The sequence below is a fragment of the Ictidomys tridecemlineatus genome, chromosome 4, assembly GCF_052094955.1.
Source record: "Ictidomys tridecemlineatus isolate mIctTri1 chromosome 4, mIctTri1.hap1, whole genome shotgun sequence".
Taxonomy (NCBI): domain Eukaryota; kingdom Metazoa; phylum Chordata; class Mammalia; order Rodentia; family Sciuridae; genus Ictidomys; species Ictidomys tridecemlineatus.
Genome location: NC_135480.1, coordinates 30,534,405 through 30,552,228, shown reverse-complemented (window position 1 = coordinate 30,552,228; position 17,824 = coordinate 30,534,405). Strand labels below are relative to the sequence as shown.

The following is a 17,824-nucleotide window of genomic DNA, read 5'->3' as shown; positions in this document are numbered from 1 at the left end:
TCAGTTCCTATGGGTCATCCTAACTCAGTTTCCAATCTAACTTCCATATTGTATGCACTGGTCTTTCTAACTAATCCTGCCACTGTTCTTCTTGCAGCTCTTTAATTAATCCCTGTTATCTGTTGCAAAGAAAGAATTCTTATTGTGAGATCCATGAAACAGGAGTCCATACACAGTATCAGAAGAAACGTGAATTATTTCCAGACTTTTGTATGTGCATTTTCCCAGTGAGATGGCCCATAATTTTCTTGAGAACATCAGGGGAATATATTTTCATAACAAGGCTAAGGGCTACAGTTCAAGTTCAAGTTATTTAACTGGATAAAGGGGGCTTTCATGATCTTGTCATTAGTAGGTCTTATCATCTGTAGCTCCCTCCTGAAATCCCTCCCCAATTATTGCTCCAACAAAATAGAATTATTTGTGATTCCTAAAACATACTCTATGATTTTATGCCTAAAACATACTCTATGATTTATAAGCTTTAGGGCTTATTATTAGGGCTTACCTCTTTACTCACTTTTGTATGTTTATTTAAAAATAAATAAATGAATAAATATGTGTGTGTGTGTGTATTTACACACACACACACACACACACACACACACACACACACACATATCTTTCAAAGTCCAGCTCCAGCAACATTTCTAGAAAGTCTTTTTCTGATTCCCTTCCATAAAGAGTTAAGCACCCCCACTCATGTGCCACCGTTCCTGGTACAGGCTTTTGGTTTTACCCTTAAAAAATTGAAATACTTTGGGGCTGGGGATGTGGCTCAAGCGGTAGCGCGCTCGCCTGGCATGCGTGCGGCCAGAGTTCGATCCTCAGCACCACATACCAACAAAGATGTTGTGTCCGTCGAGAACTAAAAAATAAATATTAAAAAATTCTCTCTCTCTTCTCTCTCACTCTCTCTAAAAAAAAAAAATGAAATACTTTAAGTTGACATTTCAATTGAAGTATGACATACTGATACAAGAGTGCAAATTATAAGCAAATAGCTTAATTGAGTTTTATAAAGTGAATATTCCCGTATAAATACCACTCTGATCAAAAGACAGAATATTACTAAGACCTCAAAAGCTTCTCTTCTCCCTCATTCCAGTTGTTACCTAATCCTGGAGGTAACCACTGTTCTGATTTCTCTTGCTATAGATTAGTAGTTTACCCATATTGTATTGTTCTATGTTTTTTTTTTTTTAGAGAGTAGAAATTTATTAAAGGACAGAAGAAAAGACTTCTCCCGGAGGAAGAAGGGGACCCAAAAGGTGGAATCCGTGGAAGTGAGGTTGTTTCCCCTTTTTATAGTTCTTTCAGTCATGGAATGTAGGTTAGAAGGCCCCAGGGGTGGGACACAGGAGGGCCAAAGAAGTAGTCTGAGCAGGAAAAACTTCATTATAGAGTGGCGGCTGCACTAGTTGCGTTTAAGTAGCCGACGGGTGCCCACCTTACCCTCCAGAAAGAAAGAGAGAAAGATGCACCTCAAACAGACATGGGGTGCGTAGAGAGGCGCTTACCTCGGTGTAGAATATCTCGGTATGGGACTTCCAATATGTTACCGCTGTTGACCGGTGACGAGTTCTTGCTCCCCGATGTTGAAGAATAACACCAAAGAAGCACGCCGAGGCAAGGCCAGAGTAGAGAGTAGAAATTTATTAAAGGACAGAAGAAAAGACTTCTCCCGGAGGAAGAAGGGGACCCAAAAGGTGGAATCCCTTGTTCTATGTTTTTATGTGTCTAGTTTCTTTGATTGACATTATATGTGTTATGTTCCTCCATGTCATTGCTAATAACCATGATCTGTTCATTTTCACTGCTGTATAATATTCCACTAAACAAATACAACCACTTAGATCCTACTATTGATAGACATTTAAGTTGTTTCCATTTTTGGTTACTAAAAGGTCACAATGTTACTATAAAAATTCTTGTACATGTCTTTCAATAACTGTACATTTGCATTTCTACTAAATATATACACACATAGAATTTCTGTATAATAGGATACATAGAATATGCAATTTGAAGAGATAATGCTAAATATGATTCTAAAATGGTGTGAGCAGTGTACGCTCCCACCAGCAGAGTATGAGACTTCTAGTTGTTCTATGTTCCTTGTACATTTCAATTTTTAAAACTTTAACCATTTTGGTGACTGTGTACTGATACCTCATGCGGTATACTACCCTAGATTTTATTTCTTTTTCTATCTACCGTCTTCAACACTGATTTTCTCAAGGCCATAGTATTATGTCTTATTCATTATGTGAATCAACATGTACAGCCTGGCACACATAAAGTGCTGTTAAGTAGACAGATTTGCAGGAATAATAAGGAGCTGGAGACTCCTTCCTTATGCTAAAATCAAACTTTTAGGCAAGCAACTGTTTATCTTGCTTAAGTTTAAGTCAAGTCTGAAATATTAGACATGCTTGCATATCCACCCATTGCTGGTATATTTTCCTGGAACTCTCTTCCTAAAGTCTCATCACCTAGGTACTTTGTAGCATTGGCTGGCAGTGTAGACGTCAGAGCTGTGACAATCCTGATTTATAAAGTATAAGACCTTGAAATGTGATTCTCTTTCCCAGGTTTTCTGGCAAACTCATACTTAAACCACCCAAAGAAGGGAAGAATCTAACTCTTGTTTAAAAATAGCCAGCAAAGCAGATCTAAACCACAGTGAGATACTACTTTTCATTGTGATACACTCACTAAGGGCTGGGGATGTAGCTCAGTGGTAGAGTACTTGCCTAGCATACACAAGGGTTCAATTCCCAAACTAAAAGGAAAGAGACACACTCAGATATTCACTAGTACAGCTAGGATAAAAAGACAATAACATTAAAGGCTGTATGCTCACATTCTAAAACCTTAAAAAAAAAAAAAGACAATAAGAGTTGACAAGGATGTGAAGAAATTGGAACCCTCTTGTATGGCTGGTAGGAATAGAATGGTACAGTCACTTTGAAAAAGACTTTGGCAGTTGCTTAAAAAGTTAGACAGAGGGGCTGGGGTTGTGGCTCAGTGGTCTAGCACTTGTGGGTTCGATTCTCAGCACCACATAAAATAAATAAATAAAATAAAAGTATTGAGTCCATCTACAACTAAAAAAATATTAAAAATTAAAAGTTAAACAGAGTTACCATATAACCCAACAATTTTACCCTAAGTATATACCTAGCAACTTAAAAACATGTTCACAGTACAGACTTGTACATGAATGCTCACAGCAGCCTTATTCATATAAATCAAAAAGTGGAAATAATCTACAAGTCTATTAGCTGATGAATGGAGATGTGGAATTATTAGTACAATGGGCTATTGGTTATTGAATGAAATACATGCTTCAACATGGATGGATCTTGAAAATACTAAATGAAATCATCCAGACACAAAGGCCACAAATTGTAAGGTACCAACTACATAAAGTGTCCAGAATGAGTAAATCCATAGATACAGAAAATAGACTAGTGAAAACCTGGGCCTAGAGAGAAGGATAAACAGAGTGATTGCTAATGGAGTAATAATTAATTGGGAGGGATGATAAAAATATAGCAAAGTTAAATAATGGTGATAGTTGCTTTACCTTCCAAATATATTAAAAACTGCTGAATTGTACACTTTGGGTTGAATTTATGATGTGTTACATGAGAATAAAGTTGTTATACAACAGTTTTATTTTTTGCACAATTTATTTCTTATCTGAGTCATTTGCAATAAGCTTGTGTGACTTGCAATTCCTTAAAAAGCAGAGGTTTAAAAAATAATGTTTTTTTTTTCTGTGAAAAAGTTACACAAATGTATTCCTTGCCACACTATCCTCCCTCCCTTCTCCTCCTCCCCTTCCTCTTTTTCCCTCCTCCTCCTCCTCCTCCTTCTTTTTGTTTTTGTTTTTAATTTTCTTATCAAACCAGCCTGGATCATCTTAAAGGATTGTACTTTTTTTTTTTTTTAGGTGAATGGGAGCACAGAATTCAGCTTTACCTCAAAAAAACATGCAGTAATGTAATCTTGCAGTAGGATTGTCAGAGGCTTTGGGATTAGACAAGGAGGGCCTAGAGAAAAATTGGCTTGTTCCTTCTCTCATTGCCCTCTGAAAGCAAAATCTGGAGAGAGGATGACTAGCCTGTTTAATATAAAACAAAAACCAGCAGCAGAAAGTATTATTTTATAATATACTATTTATCTTGGATTACTTTGAAAAATATCTTCTCCTTAGATTTTTCCTTGCTTCTATAGTTAATATTTTTAAAAGTTTCTCTAATTCAATAGTTCTTAGAATGTCGTCCCCAGACCTGGAGAACCAACATCACTATAAAACTTATACAGGAGTCTTAAAGCACGTGGTATGCAAACATCGGCCCCGCCCCGCCTCTACTCATTCAGAAGCTCAGGGGGCGGGTCCAGCTAGCAGGGCTTTAACAAGGCCGGCCAGAGATTGGAGGATCGCCGCAGTCTAACTGCTCCAACCCGCCCTCCTTTTTCTTGCCTATCAGCTTTTCCAATGTAAGTACCTTAGTGCACTGCAGACTTGCTGAGTCACCCTTCCCTTCCCTCATCCTCACCTGCTATTCACCATTCTGAGTGCATTCTTTTCTCAGCAGGTCTCTCTCCACATTCTCTCCTCCCCCATCTTGGAATCCGTTTGTTTCTTCCAGAATCAGCACTTGAGTTTGCTGTCCTTTTCTACCTGCCTAGCCATTGTCAACCTGCCCTACTTAAGAGATTCTTAAAACACTCCCTTAGAGAAAAAAAGGCAACCATGAAAAGAATTTTGTTTGAATATTCTTGGCACTTATTTTTTTTTGTGTGTGAAAATGAGTGGCATGTACAGTCAGTCTTCTTATATGGAACAGAGATTCACAAACTTGAATGTGCAAAGGGGAATTTTTTTGTTTTTTCGGTTTTTTTTTTTTTTTGAGAGAAATTTTTCATATTTATTCTTCAGTTTTCGGTGGACACATCTCTATTTTTATGTGGTGCTGAGGATCAAACCCAGCGCCCTGCACATGCCAGGCGAGCGGGCTACCGCTTGAGCCACATACCCAGCCCCCAAAGGGGAGTTTTGAGTTTTAAAATGTATTGCTGTAGGTCTCAGATTCTTGAATGTAGATACTCTATCCCGGATGGAGTCCAGGAATCTTCATTTCAACAAGAATCCCAGGTGATTTTGAAGTTGGTGGTCCTTGCCCACTCGAGAAGCATAGCATCAAGGATGAGAACTAGTGAGGTTTATATACTTCTCCCCTTTGCAAATTTGAATCCATCGGAAATCTATACAAGTGGAAAAACCCCCAAATACAGGACCTATATCTTTCCATAACATTTTTCATGTCTTCAATGACTTAGTGCTTTAAAATTTTAGATTCTCAGGATTAAAAAAATAAATCAGCCAAAAGCTGTGGCACACTCCTGTAATCCCAGCAACTGAGGAGGCTGAGGCATGAGGATTGCAAGTTTGAGGCCACTCCAGCAATTTAGTAACATCCTGTCTCAAAAAATAAATAAAAAAGGCTGGAGATGTAGCTCAGTGCTCCTGGGTTCAATTCCCAGTACTGGGGGAAAGAAATTATTAATGCCTGAAGGGTAAACTATTACCTTTGGGGAAGTTGTGCTGTTAAATATTCTTATTCCTGAAATAATATATATCCTGACTAGTTGTACTTACAATTTTGAATAAGCTAATGACTTTTTATATTCTCCCACTGTGTAATTTTGAGATACATAATGTTTTAATCCTTATAAAATTTGTGGAGCAGTTATCACTTGAAGGGAATTATTTTTCTCCAATTATTGTTCACCAAGGGTTGTGTTAGTGGGAGTAATGATACATAGTATATGTGCTGCCTGAAAAAGACCAGGATTAGGCTGCCAAGATGGAAGATGATGATCTGTTCCTAGTTTAACTTTTACACTTTATTTTCCAACAAACTACCCGCCCCCCCACCCCCCCAATGTCATTTCAGTGTTTTTGTTAAGTGCTAGAATGAATAACTATTGTTTTTGGTCTCTTAGAACAGACATTCCCAACCTTGGCTTTATTGACATTTTGGCCTGAATAATTCTGTGTAGTTTGTTCTATGCATTGTAGGATGTTTAAGGAGCATCTTGGTCTCTACCTACTAGATGCAATAATACCACCCCCTCGAATTGCGACAATTAAAAAATATCTCTGGACATTTCCAAATGTCCCTGAGGAACAAAATCACCACAGTTTGAAGACCACTGAAATAGAAAGCCTGTTAAAACAATATGCAGTTCACATAAGTACATGGAAGATTTTAGTACCAATGACCAAAATATTTTTCCTCTTATGTTGAAAACATAAACAACAGTATTATTGGTTATGGTTGTGAATGCCTATAATCCCAGCAATTTAGGAGGCTGAGGCAGGAGGGTTGCAAGTTCGAGGCCCCTCAGGAACACAGCAAGCAAGGCCTTAAGCAACTTAGTGAGACAACAGTACTTTGTGAAATCTAAGAAAACTGAACTTATTCTCTACAAAATATGAAGCTCTATTTTTTTTTCTTAAAGAGAGGGAGAGAGAGAATTTTAATACTTATTTTTTAGTATTTGGTGGACATAACATCTTTGTATGTGGTGCTGAGGATCGAACCCGGGCCGCACACATGCCAGGGGAGCACGCTACCGCTTGAGCCACATCCCCAGCCCATGAAGCTCTATTTCTAAGTGTAATATTACAGTTAAGAGGTGGGTGCACCAGATTGGACAGGGGGGCATGGGTGAATGGGAAAGACAGTAGAATGAATTAGACATAACTTTCCTATGTTCATATATGAATAACTGCTGTCTTCCCCTTAAAATCTCAGGTTAGTGGTGGCTCATGGACACATAGCCAATTAATTTGGTGAAATTGTCACTGAAAAAGCAGTACTGGAAAAATTATGACAAACATCCACTGATGATTTGTAGTAAAATGACCGAAAAACAAATCTAAGATTTTAAGAGCCTTAGTTGTGTACGCATTTTGAACAGGTTTCTGTCAACCATAAGCAAAGATGCACTTCATGTAATCCAGATGAAAGATCTCCTCTTTTGTTACGGATAAATTTGGCATTAGTTGATTCAAGTTGAAGCATTGGACTATTTTGCCAAAACTATCAGGATAAATAGTTCAGTTATTCATTTGGTGGAGACTTTAGGGTGCTGTTGTCTATAATGAATTAAATTAGTGAATGTCAGTTTGGGAGACTATTTATAAACATTCTGTTTCTATTTATAAATATTCTGTTTTCCTACTTATTTGCTGAGAAAAACCTTTAAATGTCCTATTTCTACTATTGCCTGGCTTTGCATTAGGAACAGAACAAAGTTAAACTGGGTGTGCTGGCACAAGCCTGTCATCCCAGCGACTTGAGGAGTTAAGCAGCAATTTAGTGAGGTCCTAGTTTGCAAGACCCTGTCTCAAAATACTATAAAGCATAAAAAGGGCTGGGGATGTAGCTTAGTGGTAAAGCACCCTTGGATTCAAACCCTAGTACAAAAAAAGAAAAAAAAAGTTAAAGCATCAAGAAACTGACAGAAACATAGTCTCAGATCCCTTTCCCCTTTCTGACAAGTAGGAAATAGACAAATTTGGCTTACTGAGATCATGGCACTGAACTGTGCAGGAAGTCAGCCTAAAAACAGTTTTGCATTATATTTATTGGTCTTCTGGACCTGATGACACTGCAGGAATTCACAAAATCAAGGAAATGAAATCGAGATGACATACTATAGGAAGTGAAAGCACAATAGCTATGTATGTTCACCAGATATATTGGGTTCACCCAGTTTCTTACCAGGCATCTGCTAGAATAGCATTTCTTGATCCTCTTATGGTTGAAGGGGTAATGTAATCTGGCACACATTGCATGTCTGGACCAATTTGACTACCAGAGACACTCTCCTTATGGGCACAATTATTAGCAACTCCTGAGATATGGCTTCACCATCAGCTTGAATCTACTGAGTGACCACTACGAGCAAAGCCTTCGGTTGAACTGCGATGGATGTATGCCAATTATTGCTTTAAGCCAAGAATTTGTGAACTTTCTTGGTAAAGGAAGAGATGGTATTTTGTTATGCACACCCTACTGTGTCACAACTATTCAACTGTACTTTGTGTGGCATGCAATTGACCATAGAGCATTTCTTTATGAAGGGATGTGGCTGTTTTATAAAAACAGATGGAAGGGCCTGGGGTTGTGGCTCAGTGGTAGAGCACATGCCTTGAATGCATGAAGCACTGGGTTAGATCTTCAGCACCACATAAAAATATTATGTGCATCTATAACAAAAAAATATTAAAAAACCAAAACAGGGATGGGGTATAGCTCAGTTGGTAGAGTGCTTGTCTAGCATGTACAAGGCACTGAGTTCAATCCCCAGCACCACAAAAAAACAAAAACAAAAAAACCCCAAACAGATGGAGGGCCACTTGGACACAGGACTGTAGTCTGAGGATTCCAGTGTTAAGTCACAGAACTTTCAGGGTCACTACTGTGGAATAATTTAGCTTAGCTTGCTATCCTATGGGTTGTGAAATGGACCCACTTGATATCCTATGGGATAAGTTGAACCCCCAAAAGAGAATCTTTGTTTTCTGTGTTGACTCACTCATCTTCTCATCTTGCTTCCCCTTAAACATCTTTTTTCTTGAAGATCCTAATTTAGCTACCATCAGTTTTTACCTCTGGTAACTGCTACTTGGTTAAATATCAAGGAAAAGCAGAAGGGAGGGGTCTCTCTTAGGCACATCACAAACCTTTTTCAAATCAAACTTGAATCATTAAAAGTCTTTTTTAAAAAATAAATTTATATATAAAAATATATTTATAGTTGGACACAATACCTTTATTTTTATGTGGTACTAAGGATTGAACCTAGGGTCTCAGATGTACTAGGTGAGTACTTTACCACTGAGCCACAACCCCAGCCCCTAGAAGTCTCTTTCTCATACTATGACATGCACCAGAATCACCCAGGAGGCTTATTAAATCACAAATTGCTGGGCTTCACAGAAATTTCTGCAGGTCTGAGAATTTGTCTACTGGACTATATATCTGATCTCAATAACATTGGTCAAGTTCTGAGGAATCAGTTATTTTTCAAACTTTGATGTACATAATAACCTCCTGAAGATTTATTAAAATGCAGATTAACGCAGTAGGTCTGGGCTGAAGTTGGTGTTAAAGTGATAGTTGATAGTGGTTGGGTAGAGTATACTTGGAGTTGCATTTCTTGTAATCTTTCGTTCCAGCCTCTAGGCCAAGTGTAATTGTTTATCATAGTGCTAAGTATAGTTTAGGTCCTTACATCTTGAATAACCTTAGATCAACTTTCACTTCTCTCATGTCTGACATACAACTGGTTAGCAAATCTGCTGGCTCCACTTTTACAATACATAATGAATCAACCCTAGTCATGACCTTCACTGTTTGACCTTGTCCCTAGCTACTAAATTTGGGCTGGATTATTTCAATGGCCTCCCACTGGTTTCCTAGCTTCTGCTCTTGCTCCACCCTATCACCTCCAAAACACTTTCTGTTAATTCTATCCACAGCTGCAATAGTGGTTAAACCACAGGTTGACCAAGAAACTGAGACTCCCTATTTCACTCAGCAAATGCCAGTCCTCACAGTAGCCTATCAGGCTGTACAAGCCTGGCTCCTTTTTGTCTTGGACTTCACCTCCTATTGTGCTTCAGCCATGGTGGTCTCCCTGCTTATCCTCAGTTTAGATCTTGGTACTCTGTGTTCCTTTAACTGAAAATTCTTCAAGGTAATTGTTTGGCATTCTTCTGCATTTCCTTCAGCAGTCCTGGTTCTTATATCACTCAGCAAAGCTTTCCCTTTATCAGTTCAGACACCACCTGTCTTCCCCCTACTTTAGACTGTAAGCTTCCTGAAACTGAAGCCAGATTTGAGGATAGGTAGTTAGTGTAGTTAGGTAAATAGGGTCTAATATCAAATAAGATAAAGATAATGGAGGCTGTTATAGAGAATGCAGAGCAGCACTTGGGGAAATTGAAATGTTCATGTCCCCAAGGCCCCAACTCATCCTAAGAAACTGTTAATGAAACAGCTCCCAGCAAACAGGGAAGTGCTAATCAAAAACCGCCCCAGGCCCTTCCTGCCCAGATTTCTCCTTCAGCCCACCCATCTCCCACCTTTTGAGTCTTTCCACCTGCATTTTATCACTGCAAGATAAAAGGAAACAAAAGACTTGAGTATGGGAAAACTTACTATAAAAAAAGGGAAGATCTCCCTCTTCCACAGATTCTGCCTTTTGGGTCCCCTTCTTCCTCAGGGGAGAAGTTCTTCTGCTGTCCTTTAATAAAGCCTCCACTTTCACTCTACACTTGCCTCTGCTTGCTTCTCTGTGTTATACTTCAGCATTTGGGGAAGCAAGGACTTGTCACTGGTAAACAGCTGCAACAAAACTAGAGATTTTGATCACAATCCGTAGCACCAAAGAGTTCCTAGCATACACTAAGGTGTTCAATAAATATTTGAATGACTATTATAAAGAGACTTTGCAGCTAACTGTAATATCTCAAGGCCAGAGGCTGTTGTTTCCCCAGGATCCCTCAGGATGCACAGTTGCCAGCCAGTATTACACATTTTATTCCTTAGGGAACAGTGAGTTTGGTAGAACTTTCATCCAAATCTCCTTTTTCATGGAATTTAAATTATAAACTGATAATTTACTGTTTCTATACAACATTATTTTGCTGAATTTTCCACTGATTATAATCCTTTTAATACATTTCCCTCCAGCAGTTGGTTTCTCATTTTGTTTGCTGTCCACACCCACCCCACCCCAAGCCCGGAATAATTCTCTTGGAGGGAGAAAAAAATGGTATTCCATTCAACACTCTTTTTTAAAGTTTTAGGTAAATCTAAAACAAACGAAATGCCTAATAATTCATAATACTTAGGCTTATGAGACACATGTCAGCTCAAAGCGGCCGAAAATGATTTTTAACTTGAGCCCATAGTTTCAAGACTTCAAAAGCCACCAACCACACTCATTCCCCACGCATTCTACAGAGAACTCCAGGGTCACTGGGTGATTGTTTTGTGGGGAAGAAGCGAATTGTCCTTTTTTTCAAAAGACCTCTAGGGGTGAGGAAATTTACTCGCTCTGCATTACAAAAGGAATTCTAGAAATAGGGAATGCACCATCCACCCACCCCACGTACCCCCTTTGCTCCCACCCCCACCAAATAAGGGATCTTCCTGGGGCAGTCGCCAGCTCCACAGCAGATGCTTGACACCTATTGTCCCCGTTTGGACGCCAAGCGACTTCGCCTGAAGGACCCCAGCTTCGATTTTGCTCAAAACTCAAACACACCGCTACTCCGGACTCCGAGGTCCGTTCCGACCTGCTCCATGTGGGCGGCCCCCGGCTCAAGGGCTTAGACCGTGCGGGGAGGGGGCAGGACGGGCGCTTCCCGGCAGGCATTCGCGCCGGGCAGCCCGACGGCCGCGAAGGCCCCCGCGCCCCGCTTCTCCCGCCCCCCGCGCCCCGAGGGCTGGCTGGCTAAGTCCCTCCCGCTGCCGGCGCTCGCCTCACTAGGAGCGGCTCTCGGTGCGAAGGGGACAGGGCGAAGCTGCCTGCGCCCACGGAGCGCACGACACTCCTCGGAACGCAGCGCCACCCTCGCCCCCTCAGCTGCCCACTCGGGATCTCCAGCGGCTCCGCGCGCGCACGGTGAGCGCCACCCGGACCAAGGCGCTGAAGGGGAAGAGGGCCGCTGCACCCGACTGTCCTTTACCTCCGGACCGGCCGGAGCATCGCGAGGGGCTTGTCCTCAAGTCCTCCCCACTCCTCCAGCCATTTTCAGTTCCCTTCTCCACCCCTGGCCCTGACCTCTCTCTCCCCTCCCTCGGAAGGCGACGAGTCCTGGCCCGCCCCGGTGGGACCGTTGTACTGGCCGTTGGCGGCCGCGCTGGGAGGCCCCGCCCCCGGCCCGAGTACGGTGCCCCGGGGCGGGCGGGCCGAGCCTGGGCTCGCGCGGGGGAGGGGCGGGGCGGCCGGGCGCCCCGCTGGCGGGTCGCGCGCGCGCCCGCGCTCTCTTCCTGCCGGCGGCGCGCGCCGCCCCCTCCCCCACCACTCGCGCAAGCTCCCGCCGGCTGCGCGTTTTGTCCCGCGTCTCGCTCCGTCCGTCTCCTGACTCGCCGCTCTTGTCCTTCCTCCCGCTTTTTCTTCTCTCTCCTCTCGGTCTAAAGATGCCCTCGGCCACCAGCCACAGCGGAAGCGGCAGCAAGTCGTCTGGACCGCCACCGCCGTCGGGTTCCTCCGGGAGTGAGGCGGCGGCGGGGGCCGGAGCAGCTGCGCCGGCTTCTCAGCACCCAGCAACCGGCACCGGCGCTGTCCAGACCGAGGCCATGAAGCAGATTCTCGGGGTGATCGACAAGAAACTTCGGAACCTGGAGAAGAAAAAGGTGCTAGGAGTTGGCGGGAGAGGGAGGGCTTGCGGCGTCCGGGACCGGCGCCCCCCGACCCTGCAGCTGTAGCTTTGACTTCCTCCCATGTCTGGCGCTTCACCAGGTCCCGCGGCCCCCACGTCGCGTCTCCACGGTGAACCGGCGCTCGATGCCCGCAAAACGGGCTCCTAGGGGAGGTGCCTGTCACCTGATGCGGACTCGCGCTGCCCCAGGCCTCTTTAGTCCTCCGGCTGTGGGTCTGGCCTCTTGGCCTGCGGGGGTGGGATGCCAAGGGCGGGGGCCTGCAGCCAGGACCTCTCTCTCACCGAGGCCGGGCGTCTTTGATGGGGCCAGTGGGGAAGAAATGGAGCGGGCCGGGTGGGAGACTCGGGCTCAACCGACTGCCTCGTGGAGTTGGGTGGCCTGCGTCCCCTTGCCATGGGGTTTGTCCGCTCCGTTACCGGCTCCTCGAGGCCTGAGTGGCCCCTGTGCTTCCCCGGCAGCGAAGTGTGTTTAGAGCCTCGAGTAGGGTCGCTCTGCCGTCGGGCCCAGGTGGAGTGGGTCCTGGATTTGCGGTCCTCCGCCCCCCTCTGGGGGGCTCCCCTGCGTCTCCCTCTTTGTTTCAATTGTGTAGGTGCCCCCGGAGCCTCAGACCCAGGACTGTCGCGAGATGATTTTTTGCTACGACTTTTTGCCCCTGGGGGACTCTTAAAGGGGCAGGGGGACTGCAATGATTGAGATTCGCCGGGGGTGGGCCAAGGGTGGACTTGAGACGGTCGCTAGGTCTCCGGGCACATGGAGAGAGTGTCTAACATGGCGGCGGCTGCGGGGAGAGGGAAGCGCTGTACAGGAGCTGCATTGTGAGCACAAAGCGAAAGCAGAGGGGGAGGGCAGAGACCAGCAGCCGCCCGGACTGGCCTCCCTCGCCCCCCTCCAAAAAATCGAGCCACACCCACAATTTAAAAAATTTAATTATTTAACTATTCTAGGCCATAACGGTGAGATGTGTCTTCAAGTCGGCCTTTTGTTTTATGCTTTCAGCGCAGGACTGTATCAACTGTGTGTGTGTTTGTGTGTGTGTGTGTGTGTGTGTATGTGTGTGTAGAGCTAGGTAGAGAAAGGATCTTCACAGAGTAATTCAACTTTTCAGTAAGATTAGCAGTGGAAAGGGTGACACAAATAGGTAATACAAAAAATGGGGTGATTACATCTGATTATTGTACTAACTTGCCTTTTACCTTAAAAAGTAAAATATAACTTTGCTTTGATAGCTTCTAATTGCCTGTTTTTAGTGCATTTAGTGTAACATCTCGAATTGTAAAGAAATCACATTAAAATGCATATTTAGCCAGCCACCTGGCTGTTACTTCAGGTGTTGATAATGTTTGGCTCAAATTTGGGCTATGGGAAGTAAATTGGAAAAAAATGGCGATATTTAGGTCTCAGTTATTTTAATTGTTTATTTACTGATTCGTTTTACATTTTGGGGAGAGTTTTAAAACAAATAGTAAGCTTTGATATTCTTCTGTCTCATTTCCTTCAATGTTGAAGGTTGGGGATTTTACTTGAATTTCCTGGACTTTATTTGAAATTGAGAGAGACTAAATCTTGAAATCTAGTTCTTTTGATTATTGTTTTGGTATACAAATATGTCTTAATATATAAGTAATTGGAATACTAGATTTATGTATTAATGAGGTAAAAAGTATTTTAAGTAACTATAAAGGTGGAAGAGAGTAAGCTTACCTAAGGTAACTATCTTCTGAGTCTTGCCTTGTGGTTTAGCTTTTGCTACCCTATTTTGAAATTGAGACTAACTAGGGTATCTTTTTAAATTCTCTTTAAAAAAAATATTTTATAGTAGATGAACACAATACCTTCGTTTATTTTTATGTGGTACTGAGGATAGAACTCAGTGCCTCACACGTGCTAGGCAAGTGCTCTACCAACTGAGTTATAACCCCAACCTTTAAAATCCTTTTAATTCAGTAAACATTTCTGTTAATCTGGCTGATGCTTGAATGGCTTAACTTTCAGAATTTCCAGGAATTGTCTTATTTTCTTTTAGAATGGGAATATTAATGGTGTAATATTTTAAATATAGAAATGTATATTCTTCAAAGGCATTCATATAAAGTCATATACTGATTAGCAGCCAATCTATTAATAAGGTGACTTTTGGATACTAGTGTTTAGTTTATCTGAAAAAGTACCAGAAAGCTAATTTATAAGCCCTCAAGAGAACTTGAATCAAATGATCACTGGTGTATAGTTGTGTATTAATTACTATACATTGGCATCCTTTTTCCCTAAATGATGGCAGAGAAAGAAATGTATTTAATAATTTTAATTATAGAGATTACTGACAGGGCAAATAGTACTGAAAGATTGCCTTATAATGATGGAGATTCAACAAACTGGACAAAATTAACATATTTAGTATCTCAGTTTCTGTCTCTGTGTTTTGGGGTGCTAAATAGAGGTGGAAAGATCAAGTTACAGTTTGGTTAGACTTTTCTTTTAAAAAAAATACTTATTTTTTAGTTGTAGTTGGACACAATATCTTTATTCATTTTATGAGGATCAAACCCAGGGCCCCCGCACTTGGGAGGCACCACTGAGCCACAACCCTAGCCCTTTGGTGAGACTTCTTGATAAGTCACAGACTTACCTACTTGTTAAATAGTTGAGGTACCAGTACTTATATTTTTTACTTATACTGATGTATTTTACTTCGTGAGAAACTCAAGGCTTTCTCCTAATTTAAACACATGGTTTTTATTTTATTTTTTAACTAAATGATTGCTGTGTGAGAGGATTTAATAACTTTTTTTCAGAAGTGAGCCCTATTTCTAATGCAAAATAGAGGATTTGCCTTACAAATCGGTTTTGAATTCCTTTTTGGAAAAACTCTTCTTTTCAACTGGATTATTATTATTTTTTTAGTCAATTTAATTGCAACTTGTGTTTGAACTGTATCTCATTCTTACCAGTCAACACTGGAACCTTCTGGGCCAAAATACTGGATTGTAAAATCAAGTATGTTAAACAGAAATGACTAATAGATGATATAGTATCACTTTAAAAAAGAGAGTTGAAATGAGTGTATTTCATTTGAAAAAAAGTTACACATTTTCTAATTATTTGAGCCTTTAGAGGAAAGCTAAGCATCTGTTCAGTGAAAATGCATGCTTAACGTTGATGAAATATGATCCTATTACATAATGCAAGAAAATGGCTTGGTGTTTTTTTAATTTGGGCTAATAAAAAGTACAGGAATGTTAAGGAAGAGAAAAAATACAGTTGTGATAAAGAGAATCAAATGTAAAACTTGATTCACAAATTTTTTAACTGATTATAAAATACAGTAATATTGGATTGAGTGATTTACTACCTGGTTTTCATCATCAGTTCATTTGTACAGAATTGGGCCTTAGGCTATGCAAGATGGTGTTTTGAAACCAAGTCCTAATGTTAACTGAAAAGAAAATTCACTTGATATTATAAGATGAAATCAATTTTGAAGTAGAATAAGGGATGTGTGAGTAGATGACATTTAAATGTTATACTCTGTAAATATAATAGATTTATACTCTAGTGACTTTGGTAGATGAAAAATTAACCAGTGTTCTCTTGCTTAAAAAAAAAAACAAAAACCTCTAACCAATATGTAACCAAAACTGATGCCAAAAAGTAGTGTTTTTATACTGCTCCCTAAAGTCTTTAGGTACTTTATGTCTTTGTAGTTAATATTGTTTATGTAAAAAAGAATGTGAGTTTGAGGATACTTTTTAGAACATTGCCCTGTGCCTCTACTTAAAATTTTTGATGCAGCTGTTGTACAGGATTTATTTTAAGTATTTTGGAGTAAGCCCATCCTTAACTATTTTATAAGTAAAATCTTTTTTGGGGCTAACATCTGAATTTTCTTGACATTTAGGATCTCCAATGTATCAGCTTCTCCATTGGTTGCAAGAGCTATTCCTCTGCAATGCAGAAGGCAAGGTTACTTTGTTTTGCATTCACCTTGTCTCAGGAAAAAAAAGGCTGTAATGCTTAATTTGAGGACAAGATTACTTTGTTTTGCATTCACCTTGCCACAGGAAAAAAAGTTATATTGCTTAATATTTCTCTTTCTCTCCACATGTGTATGTATCAAGGAAGTATTTTAAAAGGTTAAACTGAATTTCTATGATAATATAGGTCTGTCTCTTTCAGAGGTGAGCACAGAATCAAGTATTATAATGGAATGGATTGTTTTTTTTTTTTTAACCTGGCCAAAATATTTTACTTTAGCATTCTTTGTGGCAAATATTCGAATATATTTTGTGTGATTTACAGATTGAGCTACAATTTACCATAATTTTAAGTAATTTCTTAGGGCTATGTGAAGATTAGTACTATTTCATATTTTAAAAAAGCATGTTTACTTATAAAAGATTAAACCACATTGTTATAGAATCTTTTTTTAAAGGAGCTGAAAAACACCCTAGAATTTAGCCACAGTTAATTTTATAGAAGAGGAAATAGAGATGTTTATATAAAAAGACCCAGGTTGGAATGGGTGATTTCCAATGTCTCTTGTAATGCTTTATGGGGGTAATTAGAATTTGTAGCATTCTACAATATTAGTGTAATTCTTAGTGTTTAATTGTTGTGTAGAACCAAGTAAGACCTTTTGCTTCAAATCCTTTAAATTAGAATTTCTTCGTTTTGACAGGCTCAATGAGGAAGAAAAATGCTTTTCATTTTCAAATGTTTTGATCTTTATTAGGGCTATGTGAAGATTAGTACTATTTTGATCTTTAGTAATATCTTATTGCTGAACTTTCTAGGTTGTCCACATAATGGGGTTCTGAGAACTTCAGTATGGTGAAGTCTGGTGTATCAGCTATTGTTGTGATGATACTTAACTTTTTATTATTATTTATTTATTTTTTTAAAAAATATTTACTTATTTTTAGTTCTCGGCGGACACAACATCCTTGTTGGTATGTGGTGCTGAGGATCGAACCCAGGCCGCATGCATGCCAGGCAAGCGCTTGAGCCACATCTCCAGCCCCAGATATTTAACTTTATAAAAAAGCATTTATTTTTTCTTATTAGTTGAAATTAACTTTTAAAGCTTAAATTGTGAAGTTTTTCTTCTTGAGTAGGTAAGCCCCAAATGTACATTTGCCAGTTTCCACTAAAGCGCCTGCTATATTGTAAACCAGAAAAATTTTGGGAAAGCATTACCAGTGAAGAGAAATAGCAGGTGTGACAACCTTTCCACCTCAATTCTTGTGTTCCAAGTTCCTAGAAATCTTCTAGTAAGTGGTTCTTCTCTCTCTTTTTTCCCCACCCTGGGGGAAGTAAATGATATACATTGGAGAAGAGAGAAG

The 17,824-nt window shown here is 40.6% G+C and overlaps 1 protein-coding gene and 1 long non-coding RNA gene across 4 annotated transcripts in view; one reads left to right on the top strand and one right to left on the bottom strand.

Moving 5' to 3' along the window:
- Nucleotides 1-12,249, bottom strand: part of LOC120889985 (uncharacterized) — a 53,283-nt gene extending 41,034 nt beyond the window's left edge. For both annotated transcript variants that reach the window (XR_013437630.1, XR_013437631.1), the window contains exons 1-2: nucleotides 11,789-12,249; nucleotides 1,521-10,450 (exon numbers count right to left, since the gene is read on the bottom strand). This is a non-coding gene — a long non-coding RNA (uncharacterized LOC120889985). The remainder of the gene's footprint in view (nucleotides 1-1,520; nucleotides 10,451-11,788) is intronic.
- The window catches only part of Caprin1 (cell cycle associated protein 1), a 40,080-nt gene continuing 33,797 nt past the window's right edge, over nucleotides 11,542-17,824 (top strand). The window contains exons 1-2 of one of the 2 annotated variants that reach the window (XM_078046253.1): nucleotides 11,542-11,724; nucleotides 12,243-12,458. In XM_078046253.1, the coding sequence (XP_077902379.1) occupies nucleotides 12,243-12,458 (216 nt within the window). In that variant the 5' untranslated portion in view covers nucleotides 11,542-11,724. The remainder of the gene's footprint in view (nucleotides 11,725-12,242; nucleotides 12,459-17,824) is intronic. The other variant, XM_005327422.4, reaches the window with a different exon arrangement.